Source organism: Seriola dumerili, unplaced genomic scaffold (genome assembly GCF_002260705.1).
Source record: "Seriola dumerili isolate Sdu_G_001 unplaced genomic scaffold, Sdu_1.0 BDQW01000012.1, whole genome shotgun sequence".
NCBI lineage: Eukaryota > Metazoa > Chordata > Actinopteri > Carangiformes > Carangidae > Seriola > Seriola dumerili.
This window is the reverse complement of record NW_019174267.1, coordinates 2,188,637-2,210,222: the sequence shown is the minus strand read 5'-3', so window position 1 is coordinate 2,210,222 and position 21,586 is coordinate 2,188,637. Positions and strand designations below refer to the sequence as shown.

Here is a 21,586-nt window from a genome sequence, read left to right as displayed (position 1 = left end):
CCATATTTCACTGAAAGCTGGCACCCCTGTGATGGTGTGATTCATTTTCTGTAGCTATGGACCCACAGGAAGTGCCCCAAATTTATTATTTAATCATATATTTTGCCTAAAGTTGCCTAAAATTGCCACTTCATTGGTATATATGACAGAGGTCTTAATTAGCTTTTTAATGCTGTCTGTTTCACGTTTGTGAGTGCTTCCATTACTGAGACAAATGTCAGAACAAAGTGAAAATTTTCAAATTTTGGCACCCTCTAGCTTCCATAACAATCAACATAGCTTGGTGGTACATGTACAGTTGCCATCGCCCCGCTGAGGACTTTTCAAAAATGTATGTTATCTTGTCCTACGACAAAGTTGAAAATTTGCCCATCCCCCACTCATCCAGGGTTGCCAAACTCTGAAAATACTTTCTGAGCTCCCTGACCAGGAACTCCCTAGATGGCATTTATGACCATAGTCCAATCTGTCTGAGCTTGGGATATGAGATAGAACTTACAGTGAGTCATGCTGTGTAAAACTTTGGTGCTTCCTGTTACTAAGTTTCACCCTATGAAAGGTCGAAGGTCACACCCAGATTTCTATCTGTTGGTGAACCCATGTTCCAATTCACATAGCAATTTCTCTCATTTTTGCACCAGTGTAATGTCATGTGGAAACGACCTGGAGGATTTCTGTCGTGGGGTCTATAGTCACCAAAGAGAGGGCTATATGCGACATAAGTTTGAAGATTTTCTGTGCACGTTTTTTCCAAAAAGTTATCCCATCTAAATCTCACCCTGCTGTTGTTATAGATGGGTCAGAATGCTCCCAGATGCACTTTTTGACAGGTTTCTAGCTGCTTTCTTTCCCATTTTACAAGACCTCAAAGTTTTGGATTTTTGGAAGTTTGCCGCCCTCTAGCTTCCATATTTAAAAGTATAGATAGTTGGGAGGTGTATGGCTGTGATCGCCCCATTGAGAGCTTTCCAAAAATGTATGTGTGAAGATCTTCTGTGCATGCTTTTCCAAAAAGTTATCCCATCTATAGCTCACCCTGCTGTTGTTATAGATAAGTCAGAATGCTCCCAGATGCACTTTTCACCAGGTTTCTAGCTGCTTCTGTTCCCATTTTACAAGACCTCAAAATTTTGGATTTTTGGAAGGTTGCCGCCCTCTAGCTTCCATATTTAAAAGTATAGGTAGTTGGGAGGTGTATGGCTGTGATTGCCCCACTGAGGGCTTTCTAAAAATGTGTTATTTTGTCCTATGACCAAGTTGAAAATTTGCCCAGACCCTTCTCATCAGCCTAGACTCAACCAACCACTGGTCTGGAGCTCCCCCATTGGCCTGAACCCAAACCAGTGGTCAGCTTTATTATCCCTGAGGGGCACATTGTGGGACAGCCAGCATCTCTCCCTTATAAATTTGAGAAAGGTTGTATAAAGTGGGGCCTACCACCTTGTGACACACTTTTACAATACCCTGAAGTATACAGAACCATCCTTCAATCATATGTGGGTTGAAATCTATAAGAGAGTGGAATGAAGGGTGAAATAGAGGATATTCTTTATACAAGTCATATAATATGTTGAAAAATGGAATATTGAAATGAAATGAAAAAAGTGGAATTTTATTCTGGAATTGAAAAATTGTCCCATAGTGCCATCTAGAGGACACTGCAGGTACTTGGAAAAAAAAAAGTTGGAAGAAAAAGGTGGAAGATGGAATTTCCCAATGACACCTTCAATACTAATAGATACGGACATGGAATCATAGTTGGAAGTGGGAATCTCAATTCATTTTCAATGGAGATTCCCTAACCCTAACCCTAACCCTAACCCTGGCAGATTGAAGGTCCCTGACAGCTTCATGTATGATGATAATGATGATTATGATAATAATAATGATGGTAATAATAATTATGATAATAATAATGTTAATAATAGTGATGATGAGGTTAATAATGCTGATGATAATAGTTATAATGATGATGATGAGGGTAATAATAACTAGCAGATCAGAACAGCATGTAAACAACGGCTGAGTTAGTGAAAGTTGCTAAAAGTAGCAGGGTGCTGGAGCAGAACTAGTGTAAGTTTAAATGTACAGCAGGTAGTTAGACACTCTGATGAAGAAAATAGCAACGTAAACTGTGTTCAGACAAAGCAGCAAATGAACTCTACCAGTAACAGAAACTGACTGGAGATGGGACACCACACTGACGTCAGCATGTCAACATGTGAACAGCATCACTAGTATTAGTGAAAGGACATTTAGTAGAAGTAAAAATTGTAAAAGAATATTTAAAGACGTTCTCATATAAATGAACAAATCAAGTCAGTTAAAATGTTTCTGAGTAAATGTGTTACTGGGTTACATTTGAAAATGGGGAGGGAGGGGTAAAACATGTTATAGGGAGATAGTAATAATATATGATAAAACTATAAAATTAAAGAACATCTTTAGGTTACCAGATATATCAGTTCCCAGGTGAGAACAGCATTGAAATCAACCAATTGATTGCAATTAGGAACTTTGGAGCCTGAGCATACACCTGATAATTACTAATATACTCAGTTGGCAATTTATTATTAAAATAGTTTTAGTGAGTTGTTGATTCAGTTAACCACTGTGGAGGATGTCATGTAAATTACATTATACAGAGCTGTTTGTTATTTAGCCTATCTTAAGTGATAAAAATGGGGTGGTGATGGTGTCACAGTTTAGTAAGGCATAAAAAGTCATAAAAATGTCATAAAATGTTATAAAAATGTCATAGTATAGTAAAGCATAAAAAGTCACAATTCAATAAGAAATAAAAGGTCATAGTTTAGTAAGGCATAAAAATGTCATAAAAATTCATAGTATAGTACAGCATTAAATGTCAGTATAGTAAATCATAAAAAGTCACAGTATAGTAAGGCATCAAAAGTCTTAGAAATACATTTATTATGTTATTATACTATGACCAAAACCCTTAACCTTTAGGAACTGCAGTTATTGATACTTCAGTGTTTGCTTCAATTTTCAGTCACAGAATTTGATAGTTGGCTGATACTCAACATGTGTGGGCATGTCACTTAAGTCTCTAAACACGTGTGGCTAACACAAGCAGCAACCTCTGAGACTGAAAAATGAAGCCAACACAGAAGTACCAAAGACTGCACTTCTTCAAATGACATCTTGAAGCTGGCTCCAAAAGCGAGTCAGTCCCCATAGACTCCAATGTTAAAATGCCCAACTTTGCAGCAAATAAACATGTTTACAGCCTGGTACAAAAACTGTTTTGGTCTCAATAGCTAATTTCCTCCTTCATGACAATTGGGGAATCTTTATATAACTCAATTGTTTAAATTTTATGAAGACTTAATGCCTGCCACAAGCCGGCATGCACCGAAGTTTCAGCTCCACATGTGGCCCTCCTCTTTGCCCATTTTTGGGTTAGCCCTGAGTTCAACGGAGTCAGGTACTGGCAAGATGGCGACAGCGGTGCAGCTCACTCTGAGCTTCAAAACCGCTCTTCAGAAAACTATGGGAGTCGTCACGGAAGCTTTGTCCATCCTTTTTTCCAGTCTTTGGGCAAACACTAGACACTTGTGACTGTTTATAGTTGTGTTCTTGTGTGTAGTATGGCTGTGAACGCAAGTGTAGTATAGTTGTGTTCCAGTATGTGTAGTTGTATATCTGAGTGTAGAGTATTGTGTAAACTCCTGCAACCAGAGAGCATTGTGTTTCAGATATCATGTGATGACATTGACAAAAATTATGGAGTTAAAACTTCTATATGAGAAGCTGAAAATAACTCCTGTTGAGTTTTATGAGATCCTTCAAACAGCACTTCTATTCTTCAAAAACAGAGTGTTAAACAACCTGCTGGGTTTTACTTGTGTTTTCTTTAATGACAGTGAAAATGATTCAATACAAAAGTATGAAATTTAAATCAGGTTTACATGAGAATTGTAGCAAAAGCCTGTCAGAGAATAAAGTTTGGAAAATCATATCTACTTTTCTCAGACATAAGTTTTATAAATACCTGGAACCTTTTGTCCATCAGTTTATCTGTAGACAGTGAGGAGTTACTGATATGAGACCATCACACATAAATCACTTTTCACTGATAACAGAGTCAAATGGAGCTGGTGGAGTTTTTGATCTGCTGTAGTAATTAAGTGATTAAAACATTTAGTTAAAATTCATTGTTCATATGTTTCTTCAGGCAGCTATTAATAATTATCAAAGCAATCCTGATCTTCAGATGAAACTCGCTGTCCATAATTCTCAGCATTAGTTTTACACTGTAAGTCTGATCAGACTGAATATTTTTCTTTTTGTCAACAAATCCCAAGCTTAGATGCAAACCAACAAGTATTGTGTGTATTAATATAAACCAACAGGGATTGTGTGTGTATTGATATACACTACCGGTCAAAAGTTTTAGAACACCCTAATTTTTCCAGTTATTTATTGCAATTCAAGTCGTGCAAGTCCAATGAATAGCTTGAAATGGTACAAAGGTAAGTACTGAACAGCCAGAGGTTAAAAATAAAGGTTTGGTTACCCAAAACTGAAAAATAATGTACATTTCAGAATTATACAAAAAGGCCTTTTTCAGGGAACACGAAGTGGGTTAACAATTTAAAGCTGTTCTGCAGCAATGAAGGTTGAATCAGCCTTGAAAGCTGGTGCTACTAATTCCTACAGGTGTTCCAACTTTTCGTGACTACATACAACCCCCTCTGTCTGCATAAAAGCAGTGTTGGAACACACTGTGGTACCAGACCCTCATGAGCATCAGGTGAACAGTATTGTACTGCAGAAAGTAGTGTGTTGCTACAAAAATGGCGAGAAAAAGGCAATTAACAATGGAAGAGAGACAGACTATCATAACACTTAAAAATGTAGGTCTTTCCTACATGGAAATTGCAAAGAAAGTCAAGGTGTCAGTGAGTACAGTTTTCTTCACCATCAAAAGGCACTCAGAAACTGGGGGAAACTCACAGGACAGACAGGAAGTGGTCTGGCAGACCCAAAGCCTCTGAGAGTTATGCGCTTGCGTGAAGGCGGCTCACAGGACAACAGATTCAAGCACAGCTTAATAGTGGTCGTAGTAAGCAAGTCTCAGTTTCAACTGTGAAGAGAAGACTTCGAGCTGCAGGTTTGACAGGACGAGTTGCAGCAAGAAAGCCATTGCTAAGATGTCAGAATAAGACAAAGAGGCTCTCCTGGGCCACGAAACGCTGCCATTGGACTACTGAAGACTGGAAGAAGGTATTATGGACTGATGAATCAAAATTTCAAATCTTCGGTTCATCACGCAGGATCTTTGTACGCCGTCGAGTAGGCGAGAGGATGGTTCCACAGTGTGTGACATCAACTGTCAAACATGGAGGAGGATGTGTGATGGTCTGGGGCTGTTTTGCTGGATCCAGGGTCGGTGACTTGTACAGAGTGAGCGGCACCCTGAACTAATACGGCTACCACAGCATTCTGCAGCGCAATGCAATACCCTCTGGTATGCGCCTAGTTGGTCAGAGGTTCATCCTACAGCAAGATAATGACCCAAAACACAAGTCCAAGCTATGCCAAAACTACCTCAGGAAAAAAGGACAAGATGGTAAGCTTGAAAACATAGAGTGGCCAGCACAGTCTCCAGACTTAAACCCCATCGAGCTGGTTTGGGATGAACTGGACAGAAGAGTGAAAGCCAAGCAACCTACAAGTGCCACACATTTATGGGAACTTCTGAAACAGACTTGGGAAGAACTTTCTGAAGAATATTTGATTTCTATTGTAGAAAGAATGCCACGAGTGTGTTCAGCTGTTATATCTGCCAAAGGTGGCTACTTGATGAGTCAAAAGTTTAGAATACATTTTGGTCTATAAATTGATTATTTTTTCAACTCAAATTGCTTATTTGTTCTATTCTTTCATTTCAGAGTGCAATGACACAATAAACTGAATAATTTTCAGTAAAAAACTGGAAAAAGTGTGGTGTTCTAAAACTTTTGACCGGTAGTGTAAGTAGGAACCGATGAGCTCAGAGCTGAGAGACACAGACCGAAGAGGGACTGTATTGAGAGACGGACTAACATACTGTTGCTTTGAGTCTTGCCAGTGGTGGAACATTTACTCACATCCTGTGCTGAAGATGTTTGTTCTTTGCTTCAATAATTCCACACAATGATACTTAATACTTCTACTGTACTACATTTATCTGACAGGTTCATTACAGATAAGAACAAAACATATGATTTGTAATAATAAAACAATACATATGATATTATTTTATCGTCGATATATCTTTCTACATTAAGTACTTTTATATTAAATATAAGTACATTTGGATGATAAAACTTCTGTACATTTACTTAAATAACATTTAGAATGCAAGACTTTATTTGTAACCCAGTATTTTTTACAGTGTGGTATTACTACAGTTAATGAATATCCTCTCCACCACTGTGATTTGTTGACAGTAAGAAAATACTGAGTGTTTACAGCCTTGTCCGTTAACATTTGTCTATAAAAGTGACATTTTGTGATAATGGCTTAAATAAAACAAAAAAGGTGCAGCTCAATATAAAACATTCGCAACATGAACCTTCGCTTATAAAACACACATTCTGCTTCTAGAAAGTAAAAAAGCTTTCTTTGTTTTTCAAACACTTTCATACACTGATCCACAAACACTTATCTCAATCAGATCATAAACAGATAGGTATCTAAATATCTACCAATCAGATCAATAAATGTCCTGATTGTGGTCCTTTAATGACCTTAATGACCACCCTCAGCTCCGCTGCTGTTCAGACTGGCAGAATCAATAAATCAGGGGGTTGTTTGTTTGTGTTGCGGCTGTCATTACCTCTGTGGCCTGTGGGGGGCGCTAACACCACTACAAACTGCTAGTACTGTAATTCTCCACCACAGGACGTCACGTACTTCCAAAAAGTCGTTTCGCGCAGCAGCAGGAAGCAGGGCTTATCCTGGTTTACAGAGACGTGTCCTCACACTGCTGCTCTGAGGTCGGGTCATGTGACCACAGCGGATCAGATGATTGGATTAAAGCTGTCAGACAGTTAATGGACTCCTGCTGTTGTCCACGCATGAAGAAACAAAGAGTCAATAGAACAATAACATAGTTAAAACATTGTGACAGAAATCTGTTCATATTCAAATATTGTCTTCACTCTGAATCAGTGACATTACACTTCCTGTCACCGCCTCGTCATCTCTCAGACATTGGAACAAACCCGTCACTGGTCTTCGTACAGCAGCATACCATTGAAGATGGTGAGTGGCTCGACAGAGTGAGCCAGTTTGCCCATCACCAGGTCGATGCAGACCGTGTCCCGAGTCTGCAGAGGCAGGATGATGTTGAAGACGGCCAGAGAGCCGGGGGTGGTTTTAGCCTCGGCCACAGGGTTGTTCTCCAGGCCTTCAGGCTGGTAGCCTCCAGAGTCCACCCGTGCCATGCCATAGTTAGACTTTGACAGAACCGCCTCAATCTTCTCGTTCTTGTGGCCTGTCAGGATGGCACTGAAGAAGTAGTGTCCGTCCACAGGGGCGGTGAAAACACCTGGAGGTGACAGAGTGAAAACAGGTGAGGCCTGTTTGTTAGAAAAGCTGCAGGTTGTTTCTGTGACTGTGCTCAGCTTCAGCTTTAAGCCTTTGTGTTGATGACATACACACATACACACACCCACCCACACACGCACACACTGATGTCAGTGAGTTATCATCCAAGCTGCTGCTGGTCTGACCATCAGGAGCAGTTTGGGGTTCAGTGTCTTGCTCAAGGATACTTTGACATGTGGACACAAGGAGCTGGGAATTGAACCATCAACCCTGTGATTAGTGGACGACCAGAAGGGAAAACTTGACTGCTCCTGATACTGCGCCACCTGTGTGTGAATGAGTGTGTGACTGGGTGAATGAGTGTGTGTGACTGGGTGAATGAGTGTGTGTGACTGGGTGAATGTGTGTGTGACTGGGTGAATGAGTGTGTGTGACTGGGTGAATGTGTGTGTGACTGGGTGAATGTGTGTGTGTGACTGGGTGAATGAGTGTGTGTGACTGGGTGAATGTGTGTGTGACTGGGTGAATGAGTGTGTGTGACTGGGTGAATGTGTGTGTGACTGGGTGAATGTGTGTGTGTGACTGGGTGAATGAGTGTGTGTGACTGGGTGAATGTGTGTGTGACTGGGTGAATGAGTGTGTGTGACTGGGTGAATGTGTGTGTGACTGGGTGAATGTGTGTGTGACTGGGTGAATGAGTGTGTGTGACTGGGTGAATGTGTGTGTGACTGGGTGAATGTGTGTGTGTGACTGGGTGAATGAGTGTGTGTGACTGGGTGAATGAGTGTGTGACTGGGTGAATGTGTGTGTGACTGGGTGAATGTGTGTGTGACTGGGTGAATGTGTGTGTGACTGGGTGAATGAGTGTGTGACTGGGTGAATGAGTATGTGTTTACCTGTTCTGGGGTCGTAGAATTCTCCTTCATTGACAAATATCTTGTCGAAGACGATGGTTCCAGCTCTGTCCATGGGGACAGTGAGGGCAGCAGAGAACGACAGTCGGGGTACATGAGCATCAGCACCAGGCATGCCTGAAAACACACACATACACACACACCCACACACACATACATGTATAAACATAGCACTGCAGAGTGAGGCAGCACTAACCACAGATCACATTAAGATATCAGTGTTGTTGAAGGGTACGTACCTGCTTCACCTCTGGGACCTGGAGGAACCACAGCAGACGTTAGAAAAAGGATTAGACTCTGTCTGTTTGTGTTGATATGAACAGTCGCAGTAAATTCAAGCTCGCTACAAATGAACTTCATATATTGAGGAACCAGGTGTTCATCAATGTTTCCTCTATGTCTTTATGAACTCTCCCTCCATCATATCAACAAGACTAATATGTGTCTTACCAGGCTGACCTCGTGCTCCACTCTCTCCCTGTCGCCCAGGAGGTCCAGGGGGCCCCCGGGGACCTGGCAATCCATTGAAGCCTCTTTCTCCTGGGGGTCCAGGAAGGCCTGTGTAATCATATATGACAACACACATCATTATTCAACCCTGACTTTACCATTTTATACCAATTTCTCCAAAAGTCACACTGACACAACATTTGTGGAAATTCTGTGTCTGTACTGAATTAAATGTTTAAACTGATTTAAATAAAGTAACTGGATCCGGCTTGTTCTTTCATTAACTGAGGAATAAAGTCACTGTTAGATGGAGGAGGGGTTACTGCTGCTGTCATACTTAAATCAGTCTGAGTTTGTCAGAGTGAAGAATCTTCCATCATCTATACTGGGCCCTCCTCACTAATGTCTGTCCTTACACCAACATAGGACACTGATGGAACCTGACTCCACCTCTGTGACCCTCTTGCTGGATCTCAGTGCAGCTTTTGATACTATAGATCATTGTATTCTTTTAGACCGACTTGAAAGCAAATTTGGTGTTTCTGGCCTGCCCCTCACCTGGTTAAAGTCCTACTTATCTGACAGAACACAGTGCATCTCCTATAATAACACTATATTGACATACTCTGCTGTGAAATACGGAGTACCCCAGGGCTCTGTTCTTGGCCATCTGCTTTTCTCTCTCTATATTTCACCTCTTGGTCAAATTATTTGCGGTCATGGAATTAATTTCCATTGTTATTCTGATGATACTCAGCTGTATGTGCCTATAAAGGCTGATGATTCCTCTCAGATTACGAATTTAGAGGTCTGTTTGGCTGCTGTGAAAAGCTGGATGTCTCAAAATTTTTTGCTCCTAAATTCAACATAGACACCAGTTTGATCAATTAACAATAACTCTTGATAACTGTGTGATTTCTCATAGTCTGACAGCCAAAAATCTGGGTGTCACTTTTGATTCTTCCCTCTCCTTTGATCAGCACATTAAAGATATCACCAAGACTGCCTTTTTTCATCTACGTAATATAGCTAGGATTCTGTCTTTTTTGTCTAAGACTGATGCTGAAATCTTAAATCATGCTTTTGTTTCATTTAGACTTGATTATTGTAATGTTTTGTTTTCTGGCCTGCCAAGTGCTCGTATTAAAAGTCTTCAAATGGTTCAGAATGCCGCAGCTAGGATTGTTACTAAATCCAGAAAATTCGACCACATTACACCGATTTTAGTCTCCCTTCATTGGCTTCCTGTTCATGTCAGATCATACAAGGTTCTAAATGGACTTGCTCCTTCATACCTGTCTGATCTGCTTAAACCTTATACTCCATCTCGTGCTCTCTGTTCCCAGAATTCAGGGCTCCTGTCTGTTCCCAGAGTTAAAAAGACTGGCTGCAGAGCCTTTTCCTATCGGGCCCCTCTGCTCTGGAACAACCTCCCTGCTGATATCAGACTGTCTGACTCCATTCAGACTTTCAAATCTAAATTTAAAATGTATTTTTATGCCTTAACTTTCAGTTAGCTTCTTATTGTTTTACAAACTCAGGCTTTGTACCTCTTGCCATCCTACCACCAGCAGGTAGGCCTCAGTCTCAATAAACCATTAAACTCAGTACAGTATAGTCCAGGTTGTCCTGCTGACGAGATCACTGTAAACTTTCTGAATATCTAACTTAACCCTAATCACTGCATCATTCTGTTTGTTTTTTCCCTCAAGCACATGAGCGCCCAGGCTGTGTGCCTCTCTCTCTCCCTTCTCCTCCTTCTCTATCTCCTTCCTATTCCTGTCCACAGCTCCTCCCGCCTCCAGAGCTGCAGCTGTAGAGTCTGGATCTGTAAACCACCTACTGCCCCCATGACCCTGTTTAACACCTGCTGCTAAACCTGCTAAAATTTACTACAATTAATAATGATAACTATTAATGTCATTAGTTGTCATTACTATTGTTATCAGGACGAGCACTACAGTTGCCACTAAATTACTATTGCTGTTCCTGCTGTTACTGTCACTATTATTAATATTACTATCACTGCACATTCTTGATCTTTTCCTCTGTGCTCTCTCTTGCTTTTTCTCTCTCTCTCTCTATCTCTCCAACCCAACCAGTTGATACAGATAGCTCCGCCCACCCTGAGTTCAGCTCTGCTCGAGGTTTCTGCCTCTTAAAAGGAAGTCTTTCCTTGCCACTGTCGCCTAGTGCTGCTCTTGGTGGGAACTGTTGGGTCTCTGTAAATAATATTATGAAGAGAAGGTCTAGACCTGCTCTATTTGGAAAGTGCCTTGAGAAAACGTATGTTGTGAATTGGCACTATACAAATAAAAATTTACTTGACTTGACTTGATGAAGCCACAAGCCAAAACGTGTTGGTCTATTAAAGTTGAGCCAGAAACCTCCACCTCACTTCTAACACCAACATTCAAATGTATGCAGATGATAGGTATTTTTGTGCAGCTCAAGCTGCTGTCCATCTAACTACATATTGCAACATGGTTAAAGCTAAATCTTGTTATTTATCTTAAACAGTATGTTTTAAGCAAAACCTGTTGCGTAGAAACAGATGTACTGACTGCAGCTTGTTTCAGATATTAAACTTTATTCTAAAGCTCAGATTGGAAACGTTTGGAATCGAGTCAAATTCAACCCTAAGAATTTTAGATATATGTGTAGTTTCCTGTCAGCAGAGACTGCAACTATATTTATGCTCTCTATGATGTTTAATTGTACGATTCTCAGATCACAACATGGTCCCGTGCTAGTAACACTACTCTTAAATCACTACAGTCCTTATACACTCTTTGTCTTTCCACCAGCATTTTTTACATCACATGTATCTTCTTATAACTTGAATAACATGACAATCTAATATATTGATCTATTATATTATACTTATATATTGAGTGTTTTATGTGTTCTACTGCTTTATTTTCTTCATTTAGTTAGACATGTTAACATCTGTCCAGGTTAGGGTGCAGATATCAATGTTTCTGCTGAGAAAAAAGATCTGAAACCTTAGTTGAACTGAACTTATCTTCATGCTGTTTATGAACATTACATATAATAGAATGAAACAGAATACAGTAGAGTCCAGCGTACCGGTCAGGTTGTAGTCAGAGAAACTCTGAAGGTCTTTGAGGACCTGGTTCACACTCGAATTGAGGTTCTTCATCCTGCTCTGGACGTTGTCCTGGTTCTTCTGAATAAAATCCAGGATTCCTCCATGATGGATGACCGAGTCATTCAAACCAGAGACACATGTCCACAAACTGGAAACGTGTCGATTGAGTCCTAAACAGAGGAAAAATCAGATAACAGGGGACACAGGGGAACAGGGGACACATGGGAACGGGAGACACATGAGAACAGAGGACCCATGAGAACAGGGGACACATGGGAAAAGAGGACACATGGGAACAGGAGACACATGAGAACAGGGGACACATGAGAACAGCGGACACATGAGAACATAAGACACATGAGAACAGAGGACACATGAGAACAGGGGACACATGGGAAAAGAGGACACAGGGGAACAGGAGACACATGAGAACAGGGGACACATGAGAACAGGCGACACATGAGAACAGAGGACACACGAGAACAGGGGACACATGAGAACAGCGGACACATGAGAACATAAGACACATGAGAACAGAGGACACATGAGAACAGGGGACACATGGGAAAAGAGGACACAGGGGAACAGGAGACACATGAGAACAGGGGACACATGAGAACAGGCGACACATGAGAACAGAGGACACACGAGAACAGGGGACACATGAGAACAGCGGACACATGAGAACATAAGACACATGAGAACAGAGGACACATGAGAACAGGGGACACATGGGAAAAGAGGACACAGGGGAACAGGAGACACATGAGAACAGGGGACACATGAGAACAGGCGACACATGAGAACAGAGGACACACGAGAACAGGGGACACATGAGAACAGCGGACACATGAGAACATAAGACACATGAGAACAGAGGACACATGAGAACAGGGGACACATGGGAAAAGAGGACACAGGGGAACAGGAGACACATGAGAACAGGGGACACATGAGAACAGGCGACACATGAGAACAGAGGACACACGAGAACAGGGGACACATGAGAACAGCGGACACATGAGAACATAAGACACATGAGAACAGAGGACACATGAGAACAGGGGACACATGGGAAAAGAGGACACAGGGGAACAGGAGACACATGAGAACAGGGGACACATGAGAACAGGCGACACATGAGAACAGAGGACACACGAGAACAGGGGACACATGAGAACAGCGGATACATGGGAACAGAGGACACATGAGAACAGAGGACACATGAGAACAGGGGACACATGAGAACAGAGGACACATGAGAACAGAGGACACATGAGAACAGGGTTCACAAGAAAAGAGGACAGGGGGAACACAGTAGGACAATGTACATATCATTCTTGCTCATGTGTTCATCGTTAGTCAGCTGACCAGCGTCCACTCTTTACCTGAGGACAGCGACCATGAATCTCAGAACCACTGACCAAGTTCAGGTTCAGATCTTTGTTCAGTTCAGTTATTGTTGAATTTGCAAGTGCTACTGTTGATGCCATGAGCAACTCATATCAGGAGTTCCACCTGCTGAACCTTTGGCTCATTAGTGTTTCCTGAAATGAAGATTTAAAAGGTTCCATCAGAACCAACCGTACCTTCCTTGATCTTGTGGATGGAGTCAGAGACGCCGTCCAGTCTCCCACAGACGCCCTCAAGCTTCGACAGCCTCTTCTCCAGCCCGTCTCCAGACCTCTTACAGTCTCCCATCTCCACCAGCAGCGTGCTCTCAAACCGCCGGATGTCGTGGCCCATCCCATCCAGACGGTCCCGGCTCTCCTCCACATGCTCTGTCACCTCCTGCTGGATCTTGTCCAGCTCAGAGATGATCTTATCCTTGGTGTTTCCTGCGGGGAGTCAGAGGATGAAGGAGTGAACGTCAGGTGGGGCAGGTGTGTTAATGACTGTTGGTCATTGTTAGTTTGGCTCACCGAGGTCTGTGATGACGCTGCCATGTTTCTGCACCGTGTGTTCAAGCCCCTTCAGGGTGTCGTTGATGGAGCTGAAGGTGAGGATGACCTCAGACATTTCGCCCTGCAGCGTCTTCAGTTGGTTGTTGTTGATGGAGCCTCCAATCACACTGTGGCCATCTAAAGGCTTCTCAGCATCCAACCCAGTCCCAGGTCCACTGGTACCACCACTAGCACCACTGCTACCAGTGTTACCAGAACCAGCAGAACCAGAAGAACCAGCTCCTGTTGGGTGTTTAGTTTGTGTTCAACATTAAACCAGCGTCTCACTTTGTTCGAATGTTGATTATTTAAAAAAATCTTTATTTATTAATTAGTTAATTAATCAGACTTTTTCTAAATTACTTTATCATCAGGCGTTTGAACTTTGTGAATAACTGAAACATCAGGGTGGCATCAGGCTTTGTGAAGGATCATTTGATTGGTTGATCTGACCTGTGTGCGTGTCCAGGCTGGTCTTACATTGGCCAGTGCACCTTCTGACATCATCTCGCAGCAGGTGGACTTCGTTCTGCAGGTGTGAACAGATCTGGAAGCAGCCTTCTTTGTCTGAGTCCAGTCTGATCTGTAGTCTGCTGATGTGGCTCTGCATGCGCCCCAGTGTATCATGGGAGTGATTCTTCAGCCTTCCCAACTCATCTTCCACCTTCCTGCACAGCTCGCTGTCCTGCCCCAGCAGCTCCACCTCCGTCACAATTCGGTTAAAGTGTTCACCGTGGTCGCCTGTCAGAGCCTTGATCTTACGGACATCATGGCTCAGATCCAGAACCTGGACGTTGGTTGACATGTTAATATCTCAACAGTAAAAACATAATTATTCACTTCTCTTTCATCTGTGAGACCTGAAATCTTGTAATATAAAAATATTTACAAAGGATGAAGATGATAACGTTTATACACACATTAAATATGAATGGTCAGCTATCCTAAAGCTCCATCCAGTGTAAAGGTCTGTGTCCATGTGTAGTGTGATTATAGATCAGGTCTAGCTTCTATATTAATACTGTGAAAGTATCAAAGCCTCAGTCCACAGAGAAATGCACACAGCCTGTATTCAGAAACTGAGCCTTAAAACCAGCCGTCAGGACTTCTGGAACTTTGTGATGTCACAACAAAGCAGTCACCAAGCCCCGCCCACCTGGACCCACCATCCAAACCTTGCAGGATTTGGTTTCTCTGAGTGTTTTTTACCTGAAATCTGCTATATTTTTATTGGATCACTCAGAAAACAGTCAGCCAATCAGAAGAGAGGCTCAGAGATGACTCACTTTGTCGTGCAGAGAGTCTCCGGACACCGACAGGTCTTTAAGTCGAGTGTTAAAATGTTGAATCCGATCTTCATTGGCCACCACTCTCCACTCCAATGATTTCTCTGTTGTATTTTCTCTGTCTCCTCCTGTCCCAGATAATCCTCCCCCTGTTCCTCCTCCTCCTCCTACCCCCCCCCACCTTCCTACATCTCCTCGATCACCTCCTCCTTCTTCCGGCCCTCCACAGCTGCACTTCTCCAGCATTCGGTTGATGAGGGAGGTGTTGTTTTCCAGGTTTGTCAGCCTCTTGTCATGGTTGCTCACTCTGGCCTTCACCAGCCCCACATCCAGCTCCACATCTGCGATCCTGAAGGCCTGGTCATCGAACCGATCCAGGAACACAGTCCTCAGGTCCCCAAGTTCTTTATGGAAGTAGTCTTTTAGTTCATTCTCCAGGGATGAGCAACTCTGCTCGGTTCGTTGCACAGTGTTGTTGACCCGCCACTCCAGGTCCCTCAGCCGATTGTCCAACATGTCCTCTGTCACCGAAACGTCCTTTCCACCTCTGCCGATTCCACTACCACCACCGAGACCTCCTCCTCTGGACCCGCTGTTCTCACTGTGGCTGCTGCCTCCTCCTCCACTAAGCTCCTTGTTCAGGCGGTTCTGCAGAACATCGAAGTTCTCTGAGGCTGAGCTGATCTTGCGTTCAGCGTCAGTGATGCGGTCTTGGAGGTCATCGACAGTGTCACAGCATCCCTGCAAATGCACCACATCGCGCCGCAGCCCATCCAGGCTCTGCCGATACCGAACGTCCACAGCACTCAACTGCTTCTCCAGAGCTCGAATCCTTTCTTGGTCCTCCTGCTGCTGTCGGCGCAGATCTTCCACACCAGCCTGAAACACAGCATGGTTTAGATCTCACTATGCTACACCTGGACCTCCGACTGTGCTGAGAGCATTTACAGAACTACAACTGTAGGGATTTCCTGACCAGCAGGAAGCTGTGATCAAACAGCCTCCATGTTGTTTGTATTGCCTAATTAAAGGAAGGTGATGTGGTACCTGACAGGAGGAGCAGGACAGTGACACTCTCCTCTCCAACTCCCTCAGAATCTCCTCCTTCAGTGAGTTCAGTCCTCCTCCAGAGAGACCTCCGTCCAGGTCGTTACCTTTCCCATTCACCAGGTGGTTGTTGATGCTGACCAGGGTTTTATCATGAGCCTGTACATGGACACACACACACACACATACACACACACACATTGATACACACATTCATTGATGGCTGATACTGATGGGGGTTTAGTGTCTTGCTCAAGGACACTTTGAGTTGGGGATGGACTCAGGAACCTTCCAGTAAATTGATGAGCAATCTGCCCCCTCCCAGACTATAGTCTGCATTAAACTGTGAGACATGAATATGTAGGCTAATTAGCTTGCTACAAGCTAACAGCTAGCTGGGCTGACACAGATGTTTGATGTTTGTGTCTGTTCATTATGTATTCACACTGGGCCCATCAGCCACAGGTAAACTCACCTGTGTGCGGTTATCCAGTTGGTCCAGTTTGGTCTGAATGCTGTGAATCGTCTCTTTAATCTCTGGCTGAGCTGCATCAGCAGGGTTTCTTCCTCCTCCTCCTCCTCCTCCACTGAAGCCCGGCTTGTTGACCTCCTGTTGGAAGCGTTGGTTCACAGTGTTCAGGGTGGACTGTAGGTCCTGGAGGTTCTTGGTTAGACTTAGGATCTTCTCCTCTAGCTGCCTCATTTTCTCTCTTTCAACTTGTCCTGGAAGAAAAAGCAGCAGGAGAACAATAACAAGAGCAGTTCACCAGGTCGCCAGGAGAGGTCAGCAGAGGTCAGACTACTGAAGTTTGTTCATGATCAGTGTGAGTTACATCTGTTCTCTACATGTTTCCTCTGAGTCCATCTGGAGCAGGTCTCACATTAAGTTGTGTGTTGGACCCCAGTGAGAAGAAAAAGCCTCTCCAGAAGAACTAGGACCAGTTTGTTAAACTGTTGGACTTTGAATGTGCCCACGTGGGTCCCGTCCCCAGCCCTCAGACACTGAGGACAGGGGAGACAGACACCTGTCCTCAGTGACTCAGTTTTGATTTACTCACCACCGTGTCCTCCGCTTGGTCCTGATCCAAAACCTCCTCCCCCTTGTCCGTGGCTCGTCGCCCCTCCCTGTCCCGGTCTGGGTTGAGGTCTGGTGGTGGAGATCTGGGTTCCTGCTCCACCAACTGGACCATCGTTGCAGTCTTCTCCGCTGTAACCATGGCAACATTTCCACTCCATCTCTGTCACCATTTTGTAGGCCACTTTGTACCGCGGCCTCATGTAGGTCCGATAGCTGCAGAGATCAAAGAACATCAGAGCCAGCAGCCAACAGGCTCCAGCCCATCATCCCATGACATCATGACGTGTCATGTGACAGCACTGTGTAGGAACATGTCCCATCATTTAACCGTGTGCACAGTTAGAGTTCAGATCAAAGTTAAACTAAAGTAACACCTAGAGAGACAGGAGGTGACATCACATTATAAATACTATACTAACATCAAACACTGACGCCAGCTGATGTTGATATATTGTTGGTTTTGTGTGTTGATAAGTAAAAAAAACATCTTCACAAAACACCAACATTTTATTCATGAGTAAAATCCAACATCTAAATGTCGCAATGTCAATTAGCCAACTTTTGACATCAACCTGATTTTCATTTCTAACCAAAATTTGACATCTTTGAGTCATTAGAGTAGTTAGATATTACATTCATGACTGGTGCATGCTGGGAAAACACACATGAAGTCTGAGGTTGATTGGATGAGTTAAATTGTTACATTGTTCTTTATTCTAAACTGACCTTTGAATCCTGCAGAAGTCCTGTGTGTGTGTGTGTGTGTGTGTGTGTGTGTGTGTGTGTGTGTGTGTGTGTGTGTGTGTGTACTTACACCACCACCCTGCTGCATTGTCCACTCCCCCAGCTGCAAGGATGATAATCAGGCTTCACGTAGGTTTCAACTCCATCCTCAACTACACAACTCACCGTCTTTGTCACCACAAATGCACACCAGTTCCTGTTTAACACACACACACACACACACACACACACACACACACACACACACACACACACACACACACACGAGGCCACGAAAAACATAAATACAACTCAACAAAACCAGAATCAGACGCATGAAACATCTAAAGTGCTGAGGTCTCACTCTGATGGTTTATGACAAGACCAGATGTTTTCTGTTGCTTCTCAGGCTTCATGACCAACATCTGTTTGGGTAAAGTGAGGTCAGAACTGAGCATGTGCAGGTTAAAGAAGCAGCTGATGCTACATGACCCTGACAGACTATTTTAAACCTGTTGTCTTGTTTCCACTCAGCTGAAGGACTTTGAATTTAACCCTCCCCAACCCTCCACCACAGAAACCTGCAGCCCCCAGAAGTTCAATATGTTCAAACATCCAGCAGATCATGTGACAGCCTCACACACACACACACACACACACACACACACACACACACACACACACACACACACACACACACACACTCATTAAACACAACGACACACTTATTGTTCATGTGTGAGTGGCATTGTGGGTGAAGACCTCGTTCAGCTCGTGGTGCTGATGTCATCAGTGTGTGACATTAAAATTAAATTATGGGATAGATTTTTTCTCGAATCCAGAACAACAAGCAGGAATTTAACTTGTGCAGCAGAAAGTTCACACCATCTACACACAACACAGCAGACTCACTGTGAATGATCATCTTGGAAAAAAAGACTTCACAGTTTGATCTGGATATCTATAGAAAATGTAAATAAATATTGATGTTATCGGTCAAATGAATCTTTATTTATTGTGTTATTGTCTCTTTCTTGTCAATGAATCAGATTCAGATTCTCAGAGTCTGTAACACAACTGGACAAAAACAACAGCTACACAACCATCCACCAGTGGGAGAGTTCAACCAAACCAACACTGATCTCACTGCTGCAGCTTCATCCTCAGTATCAGGATCAGCTGTGACCTTTGATCCCCAGCGAGCTGAAACCATGGAAGAGTTTAAATAAAGAAACACTGGTCCTCACAGATAAAACTCTGGTTTCAAACTGAGCTTCTGTCTCCTCTGAACATGATGTTTTCAAAGACACACACACACACATACACATACACACACACACACACACACACACAGTGATGTCACTTTCCCTACAGGAAATGAGTCATTTAGGCGTTTGTTTCAGTTTGTTGTTGATGACATCACAGCTGCTTCACTGCCAAAAGGAGGAGGCTGTGTGCGTGTGCGTGTGTGTGTGTGTGTGTGTGTGTTGATTTGTTGAGATGGATTTGCTGGTGAAGACGTCTGAGTTAAAGAGTTTATCTGATGGAGAAAATGAGACGACTGCAGGGAGTTACAGCTCATCTCATTTGAACTGACACTGAACAAATGATCCGGCAGACAAACATCATCATTGACTTCGTCTTCACGTGACATCATCATCATCTTCCTGCTGAAATGAAATGATTTAAAACACTGGTTCAGAGACAGGAGAGCAGATAATAGAGTGTCTGACTCCAGCAGCTGAACTCTGTCGCTCTACATTATAAATCAAACATGGTTCAAGAATGGTCCAACAACAGAAGTTCACACTGTGTCACCTTCAGTCCACTTCATGCCTGACCAGCTCCATGGGGTTCAGGTCTGGGGACTGTGCTGGTCTTGTGGCTCATTGTATTGCTGTAGGATGAACCAGTCTGTCAGTTTCCCTCCACTCTGTCAGCAGTGTTCAGTCCTACTTCCTGCAGTACATTGTTGGTGGAGTCATGGTGATTATCGGAGGGTTTGTCATCATCAGCCTGGAAGAAGTGTTCATTCAGCATTCATTAACTCCATCCCTGATGACGACCTGTTTTCTACCACATCTACAGGAGAATTCAGTAGATTTCTGACCTTTGTACCAGTTAAGGTTTTTCACTGCTGAAGTTTCATGGGAACGCCTCAATAATGACAGGTGCTCATATAAACGATGGTCATAGAAAGCACCATGGCTCTCATGGTGATGTCATTTTCTAAGAGAACTGATTGGTCAGGAGGCGGAACTTTTAAATGTGTTGATCTGTTGTCTGGAACACAGCCTGCTCTTAAATCAGATCCGATGTCACATGTGGAGTCACAGAAAACAAACTCAAGAGTTTTCTGCTGCTGAACTTTAAAACACTTATGATCAGTTATCACCACTTTAATATTAATTATCCTCATCTTCCTCTTCCATGAGCTCAACAAAAAAAGTTCAGAAAAACTTTAAAACTCCTTTGACATATTTAAAATGATATAATTTATATAATAATATAAAGTAATATACCAGCATATTAACAGTCAGACTTCAGTGGACTGGAGCTGCTGTGGAACATTTAAGTTTTAATCTGGAACTTTTCCACATTAAAATCTGCAGTTTTAATCATGGCAACGTTTCATTGCCCACCTGTCAGTGATGTCATACGTGTTGTGTTTGTCAGACATAAACTCAAAATGACTTTTATCCAGTTTTAAGTCTTATTTTTAAGATTGACTTTTTACATCTTGGTGGTTTCTATATATTTTGACCAGATGAAGGATTTTAGTCTTTGACGTCTGGCTCTGAATCTGAACAAACGTCTCGTCACCTGTCCTACGAACTTCAGTCACTTTACAGACATCTTTACAACATTCATTAAACCTTTTCTCTATATACATAATTATCTAAGAGTTTAATGATCATTATCTGAAACCATGTCATCAGCAGTAGAGCCCCCACCTGCCTGAAAGGTTGACACCAACATTGTGACTGGGTACCGTACACCTGATGCTCCCACTCTCGCAAGTCCTTCACCTGACCCACAACCTGTTCCCCGTCCTCATCATGTGACACCAGATAACAACATGTACATCAGTTTATACTTCACTGGATCAATCTTAGCTTCAGTGAGCTCAGGCTATCTCTATCAGACTGTCCCTCATCATCATCACCGTCATCATCGTCATCGTCATCAATTTCATTGCTGAGTGTCTCCAACTGTCCTGACACAAGTTCCACAGGTTTCTACTTTATTCTTCTGAAATGAACTGAAACAGCATCACAAGCTGTGGAGAGCTCATTACCATGGAAACATACTAACATGTGTGACATCACAGGGATCCTGTGGCTTCACACTGACATCATCGGAGTTGCTGCTGTCTGAAACATCAAACCTGTAGAACCGGACCAGGAGTCAAACCTGCAACCTTTAAACATTTCCTGTTCACTCTCTCAGTTGAATATCTCCTGCACATACAC

The 21,586-nt window shown here is 43.0% G+C and overlaps 1 protein-coding gene across 1 annotated transcript in view; it reads right to left on the bottom strand.

The window, feature by feature from the left end:
• Nucleotides 1-3,862: 3,862 nt before the first annotated feature.
• Nucleotides 3,863-21,586, bottom strand: part of emilin1 (elastin microfibril interfacer 1) — an 18,344-nt gene continuing 620 nt past the window's right edge. Inside the window, exons 2-14 of the mRNA XM_022750026.1 lie at nucleotides 18,205-18,330; nucleotides 17,371-17,603; nucleotides 16,788-17,035; nucleotides 16,313-16,471; nucleotides 15,266-16,144; nucleotides 14,433-14,766; nucleotides 13,959-14,222; nucleotides 13,626-13,874; nucleotides 12,015-12,206; nucleotides 8,925-9,032; nucleotides 8,714-8,731; nucleotides 8,457-8,591; nucleotides 3,863-7,561 (exon numbers count right to left, since the gene is read on the bottom strand). Coding sequence (XP_022605747.1) covers nucleotides 7,239-7,561; nucleotides 8,457-8,591; nucleotides 8,714-8,731; nucleotides 8,925-9,032; nucleotides 12,015-12,206; nucleotides 13,626-13,874; nucleotides 13,959-14,222; nucleotides 14,433-14,766; nucleotides 15,266-16,144; nucleotides 16,313-16,471; nucleotides 16,788-17,035; nucleotides 17,371-17,603; nucleotides 18,205-18,330 — 3,268 coding nt within the window. The 3' untranslated portion in view covers nucleotides 3,863-7,238. The remainder of the gene's footprint in view (nucleotides 7,562-8,456; nucleotides 8,592-8,713; nucleotides 8,732-8,924; nucleotides 9,033-12,014; nucleotides 12,207-13,625; nucleotides 13,875-13,958; nucleotides 14,223-14,432; nucleotides 14,767-15,265; nucleotides 16,145-16,312; nucleotides 16,472-16,787; nucleotides 17,036-17,370; nucleotides 17,604-18,204; nucleotides 18,331-21,586) is intronic.